This window comes from Protopterus annectens, chromosome 5.part0, assembly GCF_019279795.1.
Source record: "Protopterus annectens isolate FY-2018-M chromosome 5.part0, PAN1.0, whole genome shotgun sequence".
Taxonomy (NCBI): domain Eukaryota; kingdom Metazoa; phylum Chordata; order Ceratodontiformes; family Protopteridae; genus Protopterus; species Protopterus annectens.
This window is the reverse complement of record NC_056735.1, coordinates 1,340,525,590-1,340,549,279: the sequence shown is the minus strand read 5'-3', so window position 1 is coordinate 1,340,549,279 and position 23,690 is coordinate 1,340,525,590. Positions and strand designations below refer to the sequence as shown.

The 23,690-nt window shown below is 37.0% G+C and overlaps 1 protein-coding gene across 1 annotated transcript in view; it reads right to left on the bottom strand.

Moving 5' to 3' along the window:
- LOC122802363 (odorant receptor 131-2-like) overlaps nucleotides 1-18,955 on the bottom strand; it is a 47,748-nt gene extending 28,793 nt beyond the window's left edge. The window contains exons 1-2 of the mRNA XM_044071998.1: nucleotides 18,864-18,955; nucleotides 18,400-18,485 (exon numbers count right to left, since the gene is read on the bottom strand). Coding sequence (XP_043927933.1) covers nucleotides 18,400-18,485; nucleotides 18,864-18,955 — 178 coding nt within the window. The remainder of the gene's footprint in view (nucleotides 1-18,399; nucleotides 18,486-18,863) is intronic.
- Nucleotides 18,956-23,690: the final 4,735 nt, after the last annotated feature.

Sequence of the window (23,690 nt, the reverse complement as noted above, 5' to 3'; positions counted from 1 at the left end):
TAGGTAGAATAAGCTGTCTAATGTGAAATTAATATATGTCTGCTGTATGTGTTATTGTATGTATGTATTATGTATATGTCTTCTCAATTCGGACCTGATGCACACAATTTCATTTAGATTGCACTTGTGTAGACTAAATGACAATACAGTTTGCTTTTACTTTTGACTTTTGACAAAAGTCAAATTTTTTTCTAATTAAAGATGTTTTTTTCACATCTGGTACCAGTTAGCTCACAGCAGGCATACAGTCCATCACCCAACGCCCTATTAATATAACGGTTCTATCACGTAAGTTATTTTTGACACATATGGCCAATGGGGTGGCAGATTGTTTCATGGAATGTTCTTAACTGCAATCACTTCTTATTTATTACTTCATACTCAAAACAGTACAGTCTGATAATTGTTTTGCTCTAATACTCAATGTACTTGTTTGCAGCTTGACCTGTGACTGTTTTCATAGTTGCTTTCACTGTCTGCTATTTTGTAAGCAGTCTGCGTTCATTGGGTCAGGCTAGCATGGACATTAATCCCTTGACTATTCCTTCCATGACAAGCACACAACAGTTTAATCAAGAGGTAATGTCTGACACTGAGTGACTGGATGACATGTTTGCTGCTTGGGATGCATGTTTTGCTTGGCCAACCTAGTATGGTTGGCATTTGGACTGGTGTGCTGTTAATATGGTATCTGCCATCTACATGTTCTTTTGAAGACTGGGCTGCCAGTGCTAGCAGCTGGTATGCTTACTGGTTTATAAACACCTTCACTGTAACAGTTGTTACATTGCTGATTACGGGCAACTGTAGTGCTGCAGGTTTTTGTGTTTGAACTGTGTGTGGTCCATTTTATTTTAAGTGGACTCAAACCACTGCTACTTTGTTCTGGTTGTTATTTTTGTTTCTCTTTTGGGGACCATTAGGACTTCTGGCATCCAAGTAAGGAAGATTGATGTTTTGGTTTTAATAATAAATTTACAACACTGATGTATTTTTTTTTCGCTAACCTTTGACAAACTATATTATTTGCAATTAATTCCTGATGGTTAGTCCTTATCTAAACACTGTATGGGGAGGTAGTTGTCTTTTTGGAAGCCATGTGCAGTTACATTGTCAGCAAGCAATAGTAACATAACATATTTTATTTACTTGAAGGGTTTTTTGATTTAAAATGTTTTACAACTTTAGTAGATTGTATTTCATACTTTTTGGTTCAGTCTGCTCCACTTATAGACATACAACTGATTTTGATGAATGTGCAGTCACTTTGTTTTTCCACCAGTAGGACTCTGAACAAATGACACTACTTTTTTAAATCAATTCATGTTCATTTTTGCATTCCCATGCTACAAACTATGCCACTATCTTTGTGCAATGCCATTTTCCACAACAAATTTGAAATCATACTTTAAGATGAATTCTACTGTGACACACTAACTTCATGGCATATACATAAGAAGATGATGTCATAAAATTGCCATAAAATAACTACCAAGGTTATAATTCTGAATTTATTTCAACAAACCTTTTCTCATAACTTTGCTAAAGTTCATATTTTTTTTTATTTCTGAACTGCAGAATGCCATGCTGTGAGCAACTACACTCTCCTTTCTCAGTTTTATCCCAAAAGGTGATTTTAACAGGGAATTCTATTTCATATAATGACTGTGACATCATTTTTTAAGATGAACTTGTACAACAATTTACCCTTCGTGTAACAGATCTATGAGTAATCTGACATTTTATTATGAAATATGAATACCAAAATTATGAGTCTGTAATTGATTTGGAAAACCTTTCCTCATAGTTTTTTCTAAAGTTTAATATTGTAAACCAGTTTTACAAAATGTGATCTCTAGGTTTTCACTAACTTCAGTCTTCATCTTGTGTACCGCAGGATCAACACTCTCCCTGGGATGCATTAACTTCCACAATAAATGTATACTAAGTGTACACTGTTCTGAGTGAACACACAACACAAGCATAACTCAAAACTTCTTCCTCCTAGTTTTAGTTTTCTTACTGATTTTATTGCAGACTTAAATATTGAGGGTGGTTCATAAAGGTTACCACAAAGTATAGACTGCATGTAAACCTTGTGTAATCTGAGTGACTAGAAAGCACAAAATGTGGTGGGGATGTTCTTGAATACAGATCATGTACTCTTAATGTAGACATTAACAATCTGGCCTAAATTTTTGTACTAAAATAATCACTAATGCCAGATTTGGATAGAAAAAATCTGGCCTAATTTTTTGTCCTAAAATTATCACTAATAACAGATTTGGATAGCACCTCTATAAGACTTCATTATCCCAAAAGATGATTTCAGACAGACTAGCCATTTTTCACAGGGAGTGTGACGTTACCTTTTAAGATGAAATTACACAACAATATTTCAGAGTTTATGTCTTGAACCTATAACATAAGTATTTTAAAAGTTTTGCTGTAATGTACAGCTAACAACCAAGGTTATAACACTGGTTCATCTGACATCAGTTCCCTATAAATGTATCAACGTTCAAAATGTCTATGACAGGTTTGTAAAATGCTCTCTATGGAACCTTTCATTGTGAATGGTTGTGCTAACCTTTTCCCTCTGCCACACCACAAATTCATGTTTACTGCTTCTTGTCTGTGGTCTCCTACTCCCACCTATTGAATTTATTTTCATAGTTTGCCGTCAAGGATCCTTGCTCCCATCTGCTAAATTCATCTTCAGTTCTTGTTGTTGAGGTTAACCTTCCCACCTCCAGAATCTGTTTTCAATGGTCATACCTTAAATGCTACCACAGTGGTAGGCTTTTTTTCCTCTCTGAACTCATGGGTTTGGTGTTTCTTCTTCATCTCCAGTATTTTTACTCCAACTGACATTTGGGTTTTCATACTTTCCTTCTATCCCTGTTGGCATTTTCTTAACACTAGTTTTCCATTCACCTCCTGAAGTCTTTCTATTTGAAAAGATTCTCAAACTCTTCTATGCATATATCCTTTAAACTTGTCCTTGCTGCTTGTGTCTTGTCAAAAACAGCCATCAGGATCAGTTATCTTGCTTAGTTATCAAATGATGACAAACACAAAGATGACTAATGAACAGTGTTAGCAAATATCTATATGTATATAAATGTATATATATATATATATATATATATATATATATATATATATATATATATATACCTATTTTGTTAAGTAGCGCATGTGTTGGAACTCTAGCAATTTTTCTGTTATACAATATTTGTGAGAATCAAGTGAACTGCATTGAGTGTATTATGTCAGTTATAAAGCCACACTGTTCTATCATTTATAAGTTTGCAGAAATATATCCACATATTGTGGTACAGCACATAAAATGTGTAAATAATAAGTTTAGTTTAATTTAGTTTTACTTAGTAGTTCAGTTACTACACTTGCTGGCCATGTGGGTAACTGTTACCTTTTTAACTTTTATTCCATGGCAACAGCCATGTTCATTCATTCCTCATAAGGGGAGAAGTTAATCTGTGGCATGGCCATCATAAAGGCAGCCATCAGGGATATTTACATTATGGCCTGAACATCATTTGCACATGCCCTGGGCAGCATGTTTTGGGGAACATGAAATGGATGGACACAGTGAAGACATACCGCTTGTTACGCAATGACATTGGTTCAGCAGCCCTGCCATCTTTTTTAGTTAGTGAACTACTTTTCCTCCCAATGGGATGTCACCCTTCACACTGAACCTTAGTATTTCCCCTGTGGCATGCGCATGCGCGCGCACACACACACACACACACACACACACACACACACACACACACACACACACACACACACACACACACACACACACACACACACACACACACACACACACACACACACACACACACACACACACACACACATGCACGTGCATGCGCTCAAACTTTTATCTATGAAGAGACGAGCAAATGAAGCATCATCACCCCCCTCAACCTGTTCATCCAGTGCTAAGGCAGGTAGTGAAACCCATGGTCTTTGGGTGGTCATCAGGCTACATGAGTATCTGGGTGGTGACAAAAGCAGTGATTCTTTTGTGTAATTTCATGTCACAGTGAAATCCTAGCATAGCTTGCCTTGCATTTTAAACAGGAGCAGTTATGTGCTGAGGTTTATGTACGTTGACTTTTGTTAGATTGTTATACTTGAAGTAAAACACATTCCATTTAGTCATACTTTTGTTATGTACAGCTTCATTTAAACTTTCTAGTTTGTATTCAGTATTTAAAAGTAATGATTATGGTTTAAAACAAAAATTATTTTCTCCTATTTCTTCTTTTCTCTTTATTGTACTACCTCTAAGATGTGAACCAACACAAAATGAAACTTGAAGCATTTGAATTGATCTCTCATCAAGGTCTGCTTTTTGCTACTTTTTATATACCCACATCTCTCCTCTCCTTCTTTATACAGTAATGCTGCAGCAGATGTCTTCTTTTTCTTTTGGCTACATCCATTAGGGGTTGCCACAATAGATAATCTGTTTCCATTTCTTCCTGTCCTCTGCATCTTGCTCTGTCACACCATCCACCTGCATGCCCTCTCTCACCACATCCATAAACCTTATCTTATGCCTTCCTCTTTTCCTGTTACCTGGCAGCTCCATCCTTAGCATCTTATTCCCAATATACCCAGCATCCCTCCTCAGCATATGTCCAAACCAATGCAATCTCACCTCTCTGGCTTTATCTCCAAACCTTCCAACCTGAGCTGACCCTCTAATATACTCATTTCTAATCCTGTCCATCCTTGTCACACCCAGTGCAAATCTTAACATCTTTAACTCTTCCACCTCTAGCTCTGACTGCTGTCGTGTCATCAGTGCCACTATCTCCAAACCATATAACACAGCTGGTCTTACTACCATCTTGTAGAAACTCCTTTTCACTCTTACTGGTACCCATCTGTCACAAATCACTCCTGACACTGTTATCCACCTACTCCACCATGCCTGCACTCTTTTTTCACCTCTCTTCCATACTCAACATTACTCTGAACTGTTGATCCCAAGTATTTAAACTCTTCCACCTTCAACAACTTTATTCCCTGCCTCCTCACCATTCCTCTGTCCTCTCTCTCATTCACACACATATTCTCTCATAGTCCTGCTGGCCTTCATTCCTCTCCAATCTAGAGCATATCTCCACCTCTCCAGGGTCTTTCCAACCGGTTCTCTACAAATCACAATGTCATCTGCAAACATCATAGTCCACAGGAAGTTCTGTCTGATCTCATCTGCCAAACTGTCCATTACCACTGCAAATAAGAAAGGGCTCATAGCTGATCCTTAATGTAATTTCACCTCCACCTTGAATGCATCTGTCACTCTTACTGCAGACCTCACCACTGTCACACTACCCTCATACAGATCCTGTACCACTTTTACATACTTCTCTGCCACTCCTGACTTCCTCAGATAACACTACAACTCCTGACTAGGCACTCTGTCATATGCTTTCTCTAAGTCCACAAAGACACAATGCAACTCCTTCTGACCTTCTTTATACCTCTCCATCAGTACCCTCAGAACAAACATTGCATCTGTAGTGCTCTTTCCTGGCATGAAACCATACTGCTGCTCACTAATCATCACCTCTCTTCTTAACCTAGTTTCCACTACTCTTTCCCATAACTTCATGCTGTGACTGATCAGTGTTATCCCTCTGTAGTTATTACAGCTCTGCACATCACCCTTATTCTTAAAAATTGGTACTGATACACTTCTTCTCCACTCCTCAGGCATCCCGTTACATTCCAAGATCCAACCTCCTTGCTTGTAAGTACGTATCCCTCATTATTCTTTATCACCCTAACCTGCTGCACATCTTTCCCAGCTCTGTCTCTCTGTCTAATCAATTGGTACAGGTCCTTTTCTCCTCTTTAGTGTCCAAACTTTCATACAACTCACCATACACTTGATCTTTAGCCTTCGCCACCTCTCTCTTCATCATACATCTCCTCACCTTGTAGTCCTGTCTATTTCCTCATCTCTCTGGCAATTCCACTTCTTCTTCACCCACCTCTTCCTCTGTGTACTCTCCTGTACTTCCTCATTTCACCACCAGGTCTTCTTGTTCTCCTTCCTCTGTTCAGATGTCACACCAAGCACCTTTCTAGCTGTCTTCCTTACCATCTCTGCTGTGGCTGCTCAACTATCTGCTAACTCTTCATTTTCACCCAGTGTCTTAATTCTTCCCCGAACTCCACCTTACAGTTATCCTTTTTCAATGTCCACCATCTGATTCTTGGCACTGCCTTCACTCTCTTCCTCTTTTTCTTGATCGCCAACATCATCCTACAGACCACCATCCTAAGCTGTTTAACTATGCTTTCCCCTGTCGCCACTTTGCCGTCTCCAACCTCCTTCAGACTGGCCCTCCTGCATAAGATATAATCCACCTGTGTGCATCTTCTTCCACTCTTGTGTGTCACCCTATGCTCCTCCCTCTTCTTAAAATACGTATTCACCAGGGCCATGTCCATACCATACCTGTGCAAATTAAAGGTTGGTTTTGACAAGTGCTTGTCATGTGCAGTGTGACAAATATTACTGATTCAGATTAGCTGTATCAGTGAGCCAAAGCTGTGGAAAGTGTAGGTGTAACATTGCTACACTAGACTGGTGGAAGCTAGTTTGCTCTTTTTAAAATTATGTCATCATGCTGTCTTTAAATGGAAACAAGATGGTAGATTTTCTTAGGCATAGTTTGGGACAGCTTAATATTGTTTTCAAGTTCTAACCTGAATAATGTTTGCCTATATTCGCTCTAGCTGAGGAGTGAGGACTATTGTTACACTGTAGTCTGTTTGAAGTGTTTGCAATATTTTATTTGTGAAGTTTAGAGCACAGCATTGTCCTATACACCTGCTAAGGTCACCCGAAGAAAAATGTAGGTTTGTCTTGTCTGTTCAATTGTTGCAGCCAGCACTATTTAGCGATTCACTTTTTCATCCTATTTCTCTTCTCCATCTTTTCCAGGTTCAGTTCAATAATCACTGAGCAGGTGGCCTATTCTATTTGTCTGTAACCCTCCCTGTGAAATAATTCCTAGCTAGTCCTTAATGGTTGAACTCATTATACTTCTTGACTCCCTACCCCAAGCATTTCTTCTCATCTCAGTCCTTTCCTAGCTCCATCCAGTTAATTGGCATACTCCATTTCATGTCTCTCCATTCCCTTTTATTCTTTACAGGGAAGTGCTAGTTTCTCCAACTGTCCAAGGTATGGCTTCCAATTATCCTAAGAGCCTTTTTTTGTAGTTTGTCCAGCAACTTGATTTCTCCACCCTGTATAGCCCTCAGAACTGCAAATGATACTCCATTACTGGCCTGGTCAGTGCACTGTACAGCATGAGTGTTGACACCCTGTCCCTGGGATCTGTACCTTTAGCATACAACTCAGTATTTATCTTTTCTTTACTGCTGCTTTGTTGTTTAGCACTTGTTGGCTCATTTTAACCATTATTGTGTACAATCACTTTCAACTATATATTTTCGTTGCACCACTGGGCCCTTGCATTACTGTTTCCTAGATGTAAACCAACAAGAAACCAATGCACCAATACAAGGACACTGTATAAGTACACCAGACCATGACGTTTCTTGCTGGTTTCGCTGTATTTTTTTGTTGTGCACCTATGCTTTTGTGTTTCCTGCATGTATCAACTTGTGGATCTTTTCAGTGCACTTGATTCCCTCTTTCAGACCATTTAGATAGTTTTATCAGTTATCTTTCAAGACTGGTACATCCATCCTTTTCCCTGAAGTACGAGTTTGTGTCTTTTGCAAACTGACTTACCCTATTCTGCATACCTTGTGTGATTTTTTTTTAAACCACATTGAAGAGTAAAGCTTCAGAACACATCCTTGTAGTGGCTTGACTGCTTGTCCTTATATCATTAAATAGGGTTCCATGAATGCTACCATCTGTGTTCTGCCCCTCAGCTACATCTCTGGTTGCAGTGTTGGCTGTGTGCATGAGTTATAACTTTTCTGAGCTCTTGGCCCATTTTGTTAAAGTTTACCTTTCAAAAACGTATTTGTTAACAGCTGTCTGTCCATTTCTAGGTTGGAGATCCTCTCTTCCCTCCCCTTTGAAAATACCAAGGCCAAACAATTCCTTCTTTTTTTAATCAAGCTCAAATACTACCATTTTTAGGTAGGCCATCAAAAATGATTCTGCTCTAAGGTTTGATGGAGTTCAGTGCAGTGGTATCAATTTAGTTGAGGTATATTAAAGTTTTCCATCAACGATACTTTCTCAGTCTTTTCCACCTTTTGGGTAATATTTTTTATTATTTTCTTGACTTTTTCCCTTTCCATGACGACAGGTTCTATATGCAGTTCTTGTGTTGAGTTTTCTTGCTGCATATAGTCTGCAGTTTGAGTCAGTGTCTAATTGTATATATTATGTATTTATATCTTTTGCCCATACCTTACTCTCCTTTATTTGGCTATGCTTTTTAAGTGGGATCAGCCATGCTGAATTCATCTCTATCACTTGTACCGCAGCTCTTTCTTTCTCAGTACCACCATTATTTGGGCAGACCTTGATGTTTACCTTTATCAATCAGGTCTACCCTCTCCAGATGAAAATAGTGTCATGGCTAGCACACGTTTGTGGAATTAAGTGAAGAAGTGAAGGGCTCAACCACATAATGAAGTTCTGATTTATGATGCAGCTGAATGGGACTATCGGGTGTTGCCAATGGAGTGCCTCACCTCTGTAGTGGTACACATCCTAATAATCCCCATCACCATGCTTTGCTTAGCAATTTTTGCCACTAGGATGTTTTGTTTGCACTCTCAATGCAGAACATCATGCCAGTACAGAGCTGAATCAGTACAAACAGATCCCCATAGCCCAATGAAACAAAAGTATGAACTCTTTACTGGCTGCTTAACCATTTGTGAAAGGCCTGACATGGTATACCCTATTAAAGTGCATGCTATATACAAACAGCACTTCAAAGTATCACAATATGTGCTAATGCCTATGAGCCCTCAACAGTTCTTAAAGTGTTTACATTGCTGTAATGCTTACTCCAGCCAGGTCATTTGTACTGATGTGGCATCAGCATTCCCAACATGTGCAACTGCTCCAGTACCTGTAAGATTTGCTTTCTGTCTCACCCAGTCAGTGCAACAGGAATGAACCAGGTATACACTTTCCTAATAAATTGTCCAAGAGATGATGCATCCTTCACCTTACGGGATGCTGCCTACTCCTATGGTTCTTCTCTGTGAGGGTTATCAGTGTTCTCTTTTATCTCCACTGATGATGCACCCACCTAACTGTTGCAGGGCAGCATAAAGGAATCATCTTATCCTAATGAAACACCATTAACTGGGAATGCTTCCTCTCCCCACTGTTGGGGTACTCTTGGAGATAATTTGAAAAATAGTCAGTTGTGGTCAGTGTATTACCTTTGTAAACAAATGTCTATTAAAATAAAATAAACATTTTATTAGGTTAGAAGGAGTGGGGTTAATTTCCCCACAAGATATTTTGTGGTGCATCCTCCTGCAAAAATAATTGCCCTTGGGCCACACCAACAGATCAAAGATAGTGATCTATACCATTTGGGATGTTTGGCAAAATGTCTTTTAAGGAAAACAATACTAACTTGCATAAAACTATAAACTGGCACCATTTGAGAGATACATGATCGAGTGATGTTAAAGACATGCAGGTAGGTTTGTACGTCAATGGGTGTGCCTTCTTTGAAGGTTGGGCATCAGGCTGGCAACTCAGCACCATAAAAATCTACTGCCAATCATTAGCAGACCGGTGTGCTGCTGTGGCAATCACTAACTGGGAAAAGCAGAAAGGCAATTTTGAGAGATACACGATTGTTTATCTGCTATCACTTTCTAAATGTCTAATATTTTCTAGTATATAAATGAATAAAACTTATTTATTTATTGACATTTCATTACTGGGATGGTCCCCTGGGCTATAAGAGTCCATTTTCAGTGGAGGCCCTAGGAGAAACGCTCCAAGTACATGTTACAGCCTTGAACAATTACAATAAATTCTACAAGCAAGTTAATTTCAGAGGTTCTATGTTGTCTTTCGGCTTTTCCCGGTTAGGGGTCTCCACAGCGGAACTCCGGTCTGCTAATGACTGGCAGTAGATTTTTACGTACCGAGTTGTCGGCTCTGACGCACAGCCTTCAATGAAGGTACGCTCATTCATGCATGTCTCCACACAGAAGACGCTCTAGCTGAGATTCGAACAGGACGTCTTACTGTGAGGCGACAATGGTACCGCAGCACCACCACCGCAGTACATACTTTAAAGTCATGTACTGCCATTAAGAGCATGTCAATATGCTTACTTGTAAATGTAAACTATTATTTGTATTATGTACATTGTTTTGTTACATTATAATGTAAGCCAGTCTGAGGTTGTAATTGGTTATTGTTTGATCTGTGTTCTACCAAGGCAAACAAATTTAAATAAATGAATAAATAAATAAATACTTATTTATTAATGTTAATGACAAGGTGTGTCTTGCAACATGAAACTGAAGCCAGAAATAATCTCCATTTTTTCCTCACCAGCAGTCTCTTCCCAAACATTTTTCTATTCAGCTATAGAATAACATGTATTGCCTCTCTGCTACCATTTTAAAATACTGTAAATTGCTTTCCTTGGACCATATAATACAAAACAAAATGTCTCAGATCCACAGAGTAAAAGCCATTCTTACCCCCATTTGCATTCATTCTAATATTCACAACATATCATTTGTAGACTGTACTAATTTTAATGTACATAGTGCATTTTTCATTGTTGTATGTTTTCCTACAATCATTTCAAAGAGATATTTACTGCTTCATCATGATGGTAAAGTGCAAAGCAACAAAGGGTGGCACAGTGGTGCAGTGGTTAACATTGTCACCTCACAGCAAGAGGTTCTCCGGTTTGATTCTCAGCTGGGGTGCCTTCTGTGTGGAGTTTGCATGTTCTCCCTGTGTTTGCGTGGGTTTCCTCCCACATTCCAAAGACATGCATCTGGAGCATTTCTCCCCGGGACTCCGCTGAAAACAGGCTCTATGGAACCTAGTCGGACATTCCCGGTCAACAAATGTTAAATAAATAAATAAAATATTTCATCCTTATTTGGTAAAATCCATTTTCAGTCACCCATCTTTATTGACTGTATTGTGAATAGCATTTGATGCTACTTTTATTTCGATCACTCACAAAACAATCAACATTTTGAAGTCTGTATTAATTCAGTAGCATACAATGCACAAATGATATTTGCAAGCATATAAAATAAATTGAAATATTCCTCTGGTTTATATTTATATTTATTTATTTGACATTTGCTGACTGGGAAAGGCCGACTGAGCAAGAGCCCTTTTTTCAGTGGAGGCCCAGGAAGAAAAGCTCCACATTGTCACAAAGTTAAAATGTGGTAGAGTAAGTATATTAAACAACATATTTAGAGACATAACTACAGTACATGATGTTTTTGGAGAACATATCTTACATAAAAAACAATTAGTGATGTCACAAGGTGAAACAATATGGAGTGAAAAACAGTAAGTAACTGGCTATTGAAGTTAGAGCTGACTACGAAGAAAAAGGTTAGTCTGATTCTAAGATACAATATTAAAATAGGATACAAGTTAAAATACTGTTCTGTTAGTAGAATGTAGTTAAAAAAAGGAAGTGTCATTACTGGGGGATAAAGAGGGGTTGATATGGAAGCTGGAAGCTTGTGAGGACAGAGATTGAGTGATAGCAAGGTGTAATTGTATGGAGGAAGTTCATGGAGGGTTTTACAGTGACATGTCCAGGTGCTGTATAAGTGCTCCTTGAGAGAGTTTTTTTTTAAAGCTGGAATATTATTTATTTCTCTGCTGTGTGGAGGAAACCAGTTCCAGAATAGGGTTGGGAAGTAGCTGTGTAAGTTTTGCCCTATAGATTTTTTAGCCTTATAAATATTTAAGAGGTTTTGGTCAGCACTCCTAAGGTATCTAGCTGGAGTATATTGAGAGATGATAGAAGAAATGTCAGGGCAGAAGGAAGGTTTATTAAGAATGGAGTGAATGACAAGTAGTTGTGAAAAGAGAAGTTGTTTTGGGAACTCTATCCAGTTTAAAGATATTGAGAGATAGACAGTAATGAGAGTTACAGGGTAGATTAATAGCAAACCTGGTAATTTTGTTGTAGGTGGTTTCCAGCTTGGTGAGTAGAGAGGACTGGATGTTAGTTAAGATTTGTGACCCACAGAGGAGGCTTTGGAAAAGGTAGGCGTGGGCAAATGTGATTTGGGGACCCTTTGTAAGGATTTTTTTATTTCTGTAAAGTAGTCAAGTTTTTCATGATTTTTTTTTTGATGCAACTGTGGATGTGTAGGTCAAATTTAAGTTGGTTATCAATGATGACCCCTAGCAGTTTGGTGTGTGTTTCTACATTGATAATGGTGTAATTGAGAGAAGTTATAGTGAACGGTATAAAAAAGGTGAGAGATTTTAGTAAGAATAGAAGTAGTTTGGTCTTTTTTGGGATTTAGTATAAGTTGATTATTGGAAAGCCAGTTTTCTATAGAGGTAAATGAGTTTTGAGTAATGGTGTGCAGGTCAGAGCAAGTATTAGAGGTGGAGATGATAGTGGAGTCATCAGAATACTGAATGAGAGAAGTGTGAGGAAAGAAAGTGTGGAGGTCATTAGTGAAGATGTTAAATAATAGTGGGCCAAGGATTGACCCTTGAGGACCTCCCATAATGATAAGGAGTAAGGCAGAGTGTGCAGAGAGACATTTTACAGACTGCAGTCTGTTGGAGAGGTAGTTGGAGAACCAGGTGATACTAGAAAGAGAGAAGTTAAGACTGGAGAGTTTGGAGAGGAGCAAGTGGTGAGAGACAGTGCTGAATGCTATGTAGAGATGTAGAAATAGACAGAAAATTAGTTTGTTTTGGTCTCTGGTGAGGGATATTGAGTAACTAAAGGAAATTAGGGCAATAGAGGTACTGTGGTAAGGATGGAAGCCATGTTGGGAAGGGATGAGTAGGTTTTCATGGAGAAAGTAGTCCAGAAATTGTCTGTGTACACATTTCTTTAAAATTTTAGAGAGTGGGGATAGTATAGCTATAGGCTGGTAGTTTGAAAGGTCTGTGGAGTTGTCACCCTTGTGAATAGGTATGGTATAAAATTTTTCCAAAGTGTTGGAACTGTTCATTCAGATATAGAGTGGTTAATGAGGATAGAAATAGGGAGAGTATTGGAGGGTGCAGCTAGTTTAAGGAAGAATGAAAGTAGGTTATCCTCAGAAGGAGAACATGGCCTAAGATTAAGGAGGAGCCTTTCTATGTGGCTAGTGGGAATCGGTTTTAGAGAGAAGGAGTTCTGGTTAGAGGCAGAGATAGTGTAATTAGGTTTGCAGGGATTCATAGCTGTATTAGTTTACTGATTGTGCCAGTGAAATAAGAGTTAAGTATAGTGGCTTTTTCTAGAGGAGTGTTATTAGGACAGGGATTAGGAGAAGAGGAGTTACCTGGGTATAGGATTTGGTGTATAGTGTTCCAGAGTTTTTTGGGGTTATTGAGCTGAGTTGTCTGGGGTTTTGTATATAAGTTTTTCTTATCAATATTAATTTGCTTTTTAGCAAGGTTTCAAAGTGTTTTGTAAATTTGTAGGTGGGTGGCGGATTTAATTTTAGACCAGAGTTTCCAGGCATTATCTCTTTTGTGCATGAGAGCTAATGTGGGTCGGGGTAACCAGGGGAGAGCAGAGTGATTTTACTCTTTTGATACTGGGAGGGGGTGATAGAGTTAAGACTGTTCAGAAAAATAGATTTAAATTAATGAACAGCATCATCAAGAAGAAACTCAGAAAGGAAAGTTCAGTTAATAGAAGAGAGCATGTTGTTGAGTGTTTCAGGGTGGAAGTTGGTATGATTGCTGCAGTTTAAAAATTTGGAAGGCCTAAGATGATGAGGGTGGAATCACTGAATGCTAACAGGTGATTGGTCACTAATGGAGTCAAGTAGAGAGGTAGGATGATGATAAAGGTCTGGCTTGGAAACTAGTATCCAGTCAGTTGTACTAAAGTTGGTTGGTTTATTGAAGTGTGTGGGAGTTGAAATAAGTTGGGTGAATCCATGTAGAATAATGAAAGAGGTGGGTGAGTTGGTGCATACAGATAACCACTTAATGTTGACATCACCTAAGATACTTGTTTCATTGGGAATGTTGTGGGAAAACCAGGAGAGAGTATGTTCTATTAGAGGAATATTTTCTCCTGGTGGTATGTAGACAGCAGCAATGGTGAGTGTTTTGTGATCATTAAGTTTGAAGTTTGCTGCTAGAAGTTCAATAAGATGAAATATTGGGGGAGGGTTGGCTAGAGGGGAAAGAACCAGGTGGTCAGCAAATAATATGGCAACACCACCTCATTTTTTGTGAGGTTGATCAAGTCTTAAGATATTATAACCGGGGCTTATAAATTAAGGTTTTTTTAACTGGGTATGGTAAATTAACAGTACCCAAAGTGCCTTATGTTAGTCCTTTCATGCCTCCAAGAAGCACTCATGTTATTAATGTTTTTGAAAGTGTATTATGCAAACAGGTGGAATTTGCATACAACAGATGTTTATCTGGGTCAAAATCTTGGAATTTGGATAAAACTCAATGGTTAGCTCTGAAACAACTTTGAACTTTAACTGATCAGTTTGCATTCACACAGACAGATAAGGGAGGGAACTGGGTAATTTTGAATAAAAAGAATTACAGCAACATGGCCTTGGATTTGTTAACAGATGTTAGAAAGTATTGAAAATTGAGTTGAAATCCATTAAAGGAATTTAATAGTTCCTTGTTAAAACTTTTAGAAAGGGGAGAGACATTGGGATTTTTTTCTGGTGGAGATGTTAAAAAAGTTGAATGTGAAATCTCCTAAAGATGCTATGTTTTTTGTTATCCCAAAAATTCATAAGTGTCTAGAAAACCCTCCTGGTAGACCTATTGTCTTGGAGGTGGGTTTGTTTTTACAAAATGTTGGAATTTTTCTGGATTCCCAGTTAAAACCATATCTCTCAAGGACACAATCTTACATTAAAAATATGGCTCATGTGTTGGAAGAAGTTAAGAAAATCCAGTGGAACCCTCACCTGTATTTTGCCTGTGTGGATGTAAACTCATTATACACCAATATCAATATCAGAATGGGTCTAGAAGCAGTTATGAGAATGTTGGGAGAAGGACCCAAAACTACATACATTTGTCAACTTTTAGAGTTTGCTTTGATGCCTAATTATTTTGTTTTTGAGGGAAATTTTTATTTACAATTGGAAGGGACAGCAATGGGGACTGATGTTGCCCCCTCATATGCAATCATGTTTATGTCATATTTTGAAAATATGTTTATTTATGGAACTGATTTTTTCAAAAATAAAGTTGTTATGTTTAAAAGATTTATAGATGATTTGATTTTTGTATGTAGTGGAAATATTGGTGAATTTGATCAGTTTATGGATTTGTTAGGCCATAATACATATAGTCTATAGTTCACATATAGAGCAAATAGAAAATGTATGCAATTCCTGGATGTTGAATTTTATGTTGATGGGAATGGCTTGTTGCAGTACAAACCTTTCCATAAGGAAACTGAAGCTGACAGTTTTCTGGAAGCAGGTAGTGCTCATCCTGATCATTTGATCAAGTCACTACCATATGGGGAATTTAAAAGAATACAAACTAATACCTCTGATGTAAAGATTTTAGAAACAGAGTTTGCAATGGTCAAGGATAGGTTGTTAAAATGTGGTTACAACATGGAATGTATTAATGAGGCCCTAGAAAAATTGGGAAGTAAAAGGGGATTTGAGAGATTAAATGGAAAGTCAGTTCAAGGCAGGAAAGCTATTGATAATAACAATTTGCATGAATTGAAAGCTGAACCCCTGTTTTTTGTTAGTAAATGTTCCCCTTTTTCTGAGGTACTCAGAAAGTTGGTCAATGATCTTTGGCCCATTATTTATGGTGATGAAGTAGTAGTTAATTTGTTCCCTGAGAAGGTTGTTTTTTCATATGGAACGTTTAATAATTTGAGAGAACTGCGGTGGTGGTGCTGCGGTAGCGTTGTCACCTCACAGTAAGATGTTGTCCTGTTCGATTCTCAGCTAAAGCGTCTTCTGTGTGGAGACATGCGTGAATGGGCGTACCTTCGTTGAAGGTTGGGCATCAGAGCTGGCAACTTGGCATGTAAAAATCTACTGCCAATCATTAGCGGACCGGAGTTCCGCTGTGGCGACCTCTAACCGGGAAAAGCCAAAAGACACAACAACAACATTAAGGATGAAAAATAAAACTAAGGTAGTGGAAAGGAAGGGTGTATTTCCATGTGGGGGTTGCAAGGTGTGTGGAAAAATAAAAAATGTGGATGGATGGACTATCAATGAGAAAATGTTCTTTGTAAAAAATGAGTTTAATTGTAATTCATGTGGTGTGGTCTACATCATTGGATGTGGATGTGCACCATGTAAATGGTATGTGGGACAGACAAAGAGAAAGGCTAACCTCAGAATTCTAGAACATCTAGGAGATGTTAGAAATAAGAGACTGGATAGTCCAGTGGCACAGCACTTTTGTAGTGCACATGGAGGTCACTTAGATAGTTTTTTCTTTAGTGTGCTGGCAAAGCCACATTTTGAACAACATTTGGGTGGCGATGAATTTAAAAGGAAATTAGTTCAGTTGGAATCTAAATTAATAGTTTATTTTGGCACTTTGTTCCTTAAAGGTTTAAATCTAGAAATAGAGTGGGGTATTTAGTATTTATTATATATCTGTTATTTATAATATGATTAGGATTTCATTGCACAATATTTTACATATAGATCAATAAAACAATATTTTAAGGTGAAGTAATACAGCATATCTATTAATACAAACATGCTTATAAAAGAAAATATTCATCTTATTATTTGGTATAATATGGCTTAGGGAGGTTGCAATTCATTTATCTTCGTATGGACAGTGCATATCTTTACTAGTATTTAATATAAATAAATTGATGAAATTATTTAATAAATAAACTTATTATAGGAATTTTGATAATGCACTGTATAAAATGTATGTATAGTTCACTTTTGCTATTTTGTTAATGATGAAGTGGGAGTGTATACTATGTGGGGGGCACATCTCTGTTCTGTAATGAAGTGTATTTAAGTAAAGTTAATTAATGTTTTCTAATTGATTAATTACTTGGTGGAATTGAGTGTGGTGTTGGACTATAAAAAGCTGCCCAATTTATATGTATTCATTCCACTGAAGGCTGGTGGGGCCGAGGTACCAGAATGTGTTAATAAAGAAAACTTGGCAGCTACAGCAGTGCTCTATGTGTTTTTTGAAGAGTATTCCTGTTTTTCCAGTTTGGAGGTAGCAGTTTTTGTGTTTATAGAACATTGTGGGAAAACCAGGAGAGAGTATGTTCTAGTAGAGGAGTATTGTCTCCTGGTGGTATGTAGACAGCAGCAATGGTGAGTATTTTGTGGTCATTAAGTTTGAAGTTTGCTGCTAGAAGTTCAATAAGATGAAATATTGGGGGAGGGTTGGCTAGAGGGGAAAAAACCAGGTGGTCAGCAAATAATATGGCAACACCACCTCCTTTTTTGTGAGGTTGATCAAGTCTTAAGATATTATAACCAGAGTGAGGTATTCATTGTTGAAGATACTGGGTTTGAGCCAGGTTTGTGTGATAGTTATAAAATCAAGAGGATGTAGGGCCATTCAAGCATGGAATTCACTTATTTTATTCTGAATGCTATGAATATTGATAGAGTATATAGATAGGTGTTTACTGGTAGAGTTTGGGTGATGTGATGTAGGTAGTGGTGTTGGGTTAGAAGGGGAGGTGTGGGAGTTGGGTCGTATATCCCCAGAAAGGAGTAAGGTGATCTGGTGATAAAGTAGAGTTGAGTGGGAAAGGTGTCATAAGTAGTATTTGTACTTAAGTCTTAATGGAGAAGTGGAGTGGGGTGATGTTTTGACCTTGGGAAGAAATGAGTTCAAAAACAACCCAAGCTCAGATAAATGGTCAAAACAATCAAAAACCAATAACCATAAATGAAAAGAATGCTGACCAAATGTCTTCTAGTAAAACTCCATCAGAAAACCTATGTTCAACATTATTTTAATTTATTATATTTAGCTATAACGTCCTACTATCTGGCAAAAGAGAATAGAATTTCTCAGTAAAGACCATGGTGCTTAATTGTTGCTTCTCCATTAAACAGTATATCAAATGACAGCCACAGTAAAATATTGTGGAATATTTTTCTTGCTTATATTTCGCTTTTATTTCTTACTATTCAGAATTACAGAGTCCCATTACTTAAAGATCAGAACTATGTTACTGTATGTTGTTTCTCCATTAACAGCCAGGCTATCAAACAATGCTTCTATATGCTGCTTCCCTATTAAGCAGCGCACAAACTGACATCTTCAGGAAAATAAAGTGAAATAGTTATTATGTTCAAAAGATCAAAGCCATTTTATGCTTCCCAATTACATCTTAGATCAAACATTTTTTCCAAACATATAAAATATGACAATTTCTTCTTGCTTATATTTCACTATAAATTCTTACTATAGGGCATCACAAAACAGTTCTTATCAATGAAGACCACATTGTTGTAAGTAAAGCCCCAATCCAACAGAGCACCAATTGACATTTGCTGCAAAACAAAGGGAGATGTTTCCCTTAGTATTTGGATTTTATTTCTCACTACTGGATAAAACACAATCATGCTTGCATTTCTGCTGCAATTTTTTTCTGCTAGCTATTAACTTTTTACTGCAACAATAATGAGGATCTTACTTAATATCAGTTTTGGTGGTAACTCTGTCAATGGCTGCTGTGAGGGTACAATAGATAAATTTACTCACTTTTAACTGCTGGTATGCAGTCATTTACTTTGGTAATGTTTTGCTTCTATTACATTTTTCCCTATTTTTAAATGCATACCTCTCAGTCTCCTAGAGTAACAAATCCCTTTGTGATTTGTCAGAAAACTACATATTTTATGAGGAAGAGACCAAAAATATGAGGCAAAAGTCTGAGCATTCTGCAAAATTCTGGGCAGTTGTGAAGTATGATAAGGGTGTGTGTGTGTGTGTGTGTGTGTGTGTGTGTGTGTGTGTGTGTGTGTGTGTGTGTGTGTGTGTGCACGTGTGGTTGTACGTGTGCATGCATGTGTGTGTCTGTGTGTCAGCTCTTAACCTCTTAGCACAAGAAATTTGGACATAGCCTTAATTAATAGGGGAACAAAGGCCCAAACTGAACCAATTTTAAATATTTCTTTGACAAACTTAGTAAGTTGCTAGAATAACAGGATTCATATTAGCATGCATTTTCTGAAGGATATAAAGTTTGAAACTAAAATGCATGTAATTATTTAGAGACTCAGTTTTTAGTGGTTTGCCAGAAAACATAGATTTTATGTGGAAAAGACCAAAGATATGAAACAAAAATCTGGACACTTGAGAGGTATGGTGTGTATGTAACCAACTGATAATGTCTTGGCTCAAGAATCAGGGATGAAGAAAAACTGGAGACAAAATTCCCAAATCAGACAGATTTCAAATATTGTTATATACTTTGAAATTTGATAAAATGACACGTTTTGTCTTATGATGCATTTTATGAAGTCTAAACCTCAAACTGTTAATGATTACTCAGGGACTGAAGTCCTCAATTTGTGAAAAATGTCTGAAGAACAGACAGCAATATGACAAAAAATCTGGGACATTCAGCAAAGTCAGGGATAGCTGAGAACATCATATGTTTATGTGAGAGGAGGGGATGATGAAAATTTAATGCTTTGGTCTGTATGTGTCTGACTTAATTGACAGACTATCCTTGGATGTTTTATTCTGAATTAATAAAGAAATACATACATTCTGAAAACAGTGAAGTTGTTGTGTGTTTGTGTGTGTGTCTGTGTGCGTGTGTGCGTGTGAGTGTGTGTGTGTGTGTGTGCGTGTATGTGTATGTGTGTGTGTGCAAACATGCCCACTCAGGCACGTGTTTGAGTTTTTCTATATGAGTGAGCCACTGCCTTTTTGCTTCAACATCTGTGTGTGTATATATGTAAATGTCTGTGTCTGCAAGACAGTGTGTGTAATAGTAAATACTTACATATGGTATATTTTGGTTGATGATTCCAAATGATGCTGTTGAGTATGTCAAAGAATAACTATTGGTTTTTACAGAATACACTTAACAGTATGTAAATAAATGATGTCAACTCCTACTCTTAGTACTAAATAACATATTTTTGTTTCAAACACAGATATAGACAAATAAAGGGGTTAGCTATGGGTACCTCCATCACTAATAGTTACATAAGTATAGTACTGTACATCTGGGAGCGTAAATTCATTCTATCCATAGAAAACTATTTTAAAGAGCAAATAGTTTCTTTATTGGCATTTTGCTGACAATTTATTTTTCATATGGTGTGATGACAAGGGTTTTAACAATTTTTATCAGAAACAAGTTCCTTTTTGAAATTTGAGAAGACTGTTTCCAGTTATAGTACTACATTTTTTAGATATTATTGTTTTCAAGGGTAAAAAGGGTAGACTAGAAACTAAAATATATAAGAAATCAGTAAAAAGAAATGCTTATTTGCAGAGAAACAATATGCATCTGCAATTTATGTTTAATAACATTGTAAGGAAACTTCTCAGAGTACTAAAATAAATAAAAATGACAGTCATATGTAACTTCAATTAGAGAATGCAGTTTCAGACTTTACCGACAGAGGATATTATCCTAAAGAATTCAGTAGTATTTGTGAAGAAGTTAAGCAACAAAGAAAAACATTAGCAAAACACACTTTTTCAGCAAGACGGAATAGAAAAAAACTGGTTATATAATCTCATAATATGCCAACATGCATATTAACGTACAATAATAATACGCATAAGGTGAAACAGATAATTAATAAATACTATCACATTTTACATAATAATGGAGAATTGAGCTCCATTATTTCTGAAAGAAAAAATTTTGGACATAAAGGAGGTCATAAAGTGATCCTTTGATGTTTGGATTTAAATGTACAACAAGACATTGACAATAGCTCAATGTATATGGAGTAGTGCAGAATAAACGGTGAACTATAGAAATGTGCAAGTAATCTGTAAATAATAAGAAATGGTTGCCCGATCACAATGTGCATTAACAAAGTTATGGAAAGGTGATCACAATTTAAGCACCCTTATAATTACACACACACACACACACACATATATATATATATATATATATATATATATATATATATATATATATAAAGATACAGATATATATCTATATACATATAACATAATCTGTACAGCAAGGTTAAATACAACTACAGAATGTAACTTTGTACAGCAAGGTTAAATACAACTACAGAATGTAACTTTGTACAGCAAGGTTAAATACAACTACAGAATGTAACTTTGAGAATGTAACTTTGTACAGCAAGGTTAAATACAACTACAAAATGTAACTGACTCTGTTATGATAACCAAAAACAAAAATAAAAAATACCAACTATCCCAATGTAGGTCACGTCATTCATAATATAAATTTTCAGAAACAGACACAGAAACATCTCAGACAATTACTGATATTTCCATCCCTCATCCACCAACATAAAATATGTGCTTCAAAGCTGAAATGCCATTTGTAATACATATATATATATATATATATATATATATATATATATATATATATATTGGCAGCACTCTTTACAGTAAGCTTAGACACTACAGATATCTCCGTAATACATATATTAGTAAAATATGTCTGCTTGGACTTACAGATTCTGACGGAATACATAAAATTTTCTAATAAAAAACATTATAGGTGAATGGCAGTTATGACCACATTGCCATAGCTAACATTTGCTAACAATGGGTTTGAAACTTCTGTGGGGAATACACATAATGCACACACCCAAGAAAAGTAGGACCTAGAAAAGATTGGATTATGAGTGAAGAAGATGGACACACAAGAGGGATGATGGAATTGGAAAATCTGAGGGAAAGTAAGAGGGGCTTGGGCGATATTTTTTTTAGTGGGAGTAGGTCCCAAATTTTTTTTTAAGAATAGAAGGAAAGGTAAACATCAGGGAAGAGGAGAAGGTCATCACAGCAGGTATACCCATAGAACAAATAGCATGACACAAGACAGACAAAGGTTGGAAAAAACCCAGTAAGGACAGTTAAGTTACACAGATGACACAAGTGCACAACACATGTAATAAAAAGTTGACAAACAGATAGGGGATGCATACCAGCCATGATGAAATGCAGCAAAACATATCTACCTATGCACTATCATGTTAATACATGTCACAAACGGTGTGGCACTCATTCCATGATATGTATGACCAATGGTAGATTTATGTCCCAGGGCAATAAAGCAGGATCACAGTAAACACTGGATAAATAAACACATATCCAAGTAGTCCATCAGCAGTGCACATGTAAGCCAAGCAACATCACAGATGTGCAAATGCAGGTCTAACAATGGTAGATAACTCCAGAAGACAGAAACAAACCTACAATTATACATGTGAAAGGCAAACAACCAAGCACTGTGCCACACAGAAGTACTGCATAAACCCACCAAAGGCTGTACATTCACTAGTAGGTGTACAAAACCAAAACAAACATGTAATGGAATTTGTATGTTACACATATATGCCATGGCAAAGGCAACACACAGGTGTAGATGTGTATGTATGTCTGTCATACACAAGTAGATGTACATAGCCCAAACAAACGTAATGGAATGTGTATATGTTACACACATATACCATGTCAAAGGGAACATATAGGTGTAGATGTGAATGCATGTCTGTCAGTGGCTTAAATGGAATGTATATGAAAGCAAGGTTGATAATCATACAGACACCAATAACATGTAAAAATATGTTTAAAAATGTAATAAGACTGCATAACAAATATTGCAGGCTGTGCACATGGATGTGAAAAAACTACACTGGGTATCACACAAGTATAATGAGAACAAGGACACTGTGCAAGCATTAGCCAGCAACTTGTGTGCACTTGTCCTGCATTGTACAATGGGCATACATGTGGCACATGTTCACTGTGTCAGATTAATATATGGCAATGGACAGTAGTTTTAACAAAGGCAAACATATCTGCAAAAAATAATAGTCAAATATGAATGTGGGAGGGAGGTGGACAACCTGAGTGTACATCAGGATAAAGTAGAACAAGGTAAGTTGACACAATGCAAATGTATGTATACTGCACACAGGGTGCTGTAGAAGCCAGACAGAAATACATTAACCAAATGGAAAATGTATGTCAAATGGTCAGACTGATTGCTGATGTTCACAGAAATGGACATGTATAAAACACATATACACAGTAATGTGCAATCATGTCTAATTAACATGCATAGGAAAGCAAGCTAAAAATTACAAACACATACAGATATACTGTCACACAAATGTCAAATAAAGAAATGCAGGTGTATGTCAATCACCCTGCTCATTACAGAGCAGAGGAAGCCTTAACTCAGTGAATTCTCACGTCAAAGATACATTTGAATGACAGTATGTATCCGACTATGTGCACACATGCATACATTCTGTTAATGTGTACAACTATT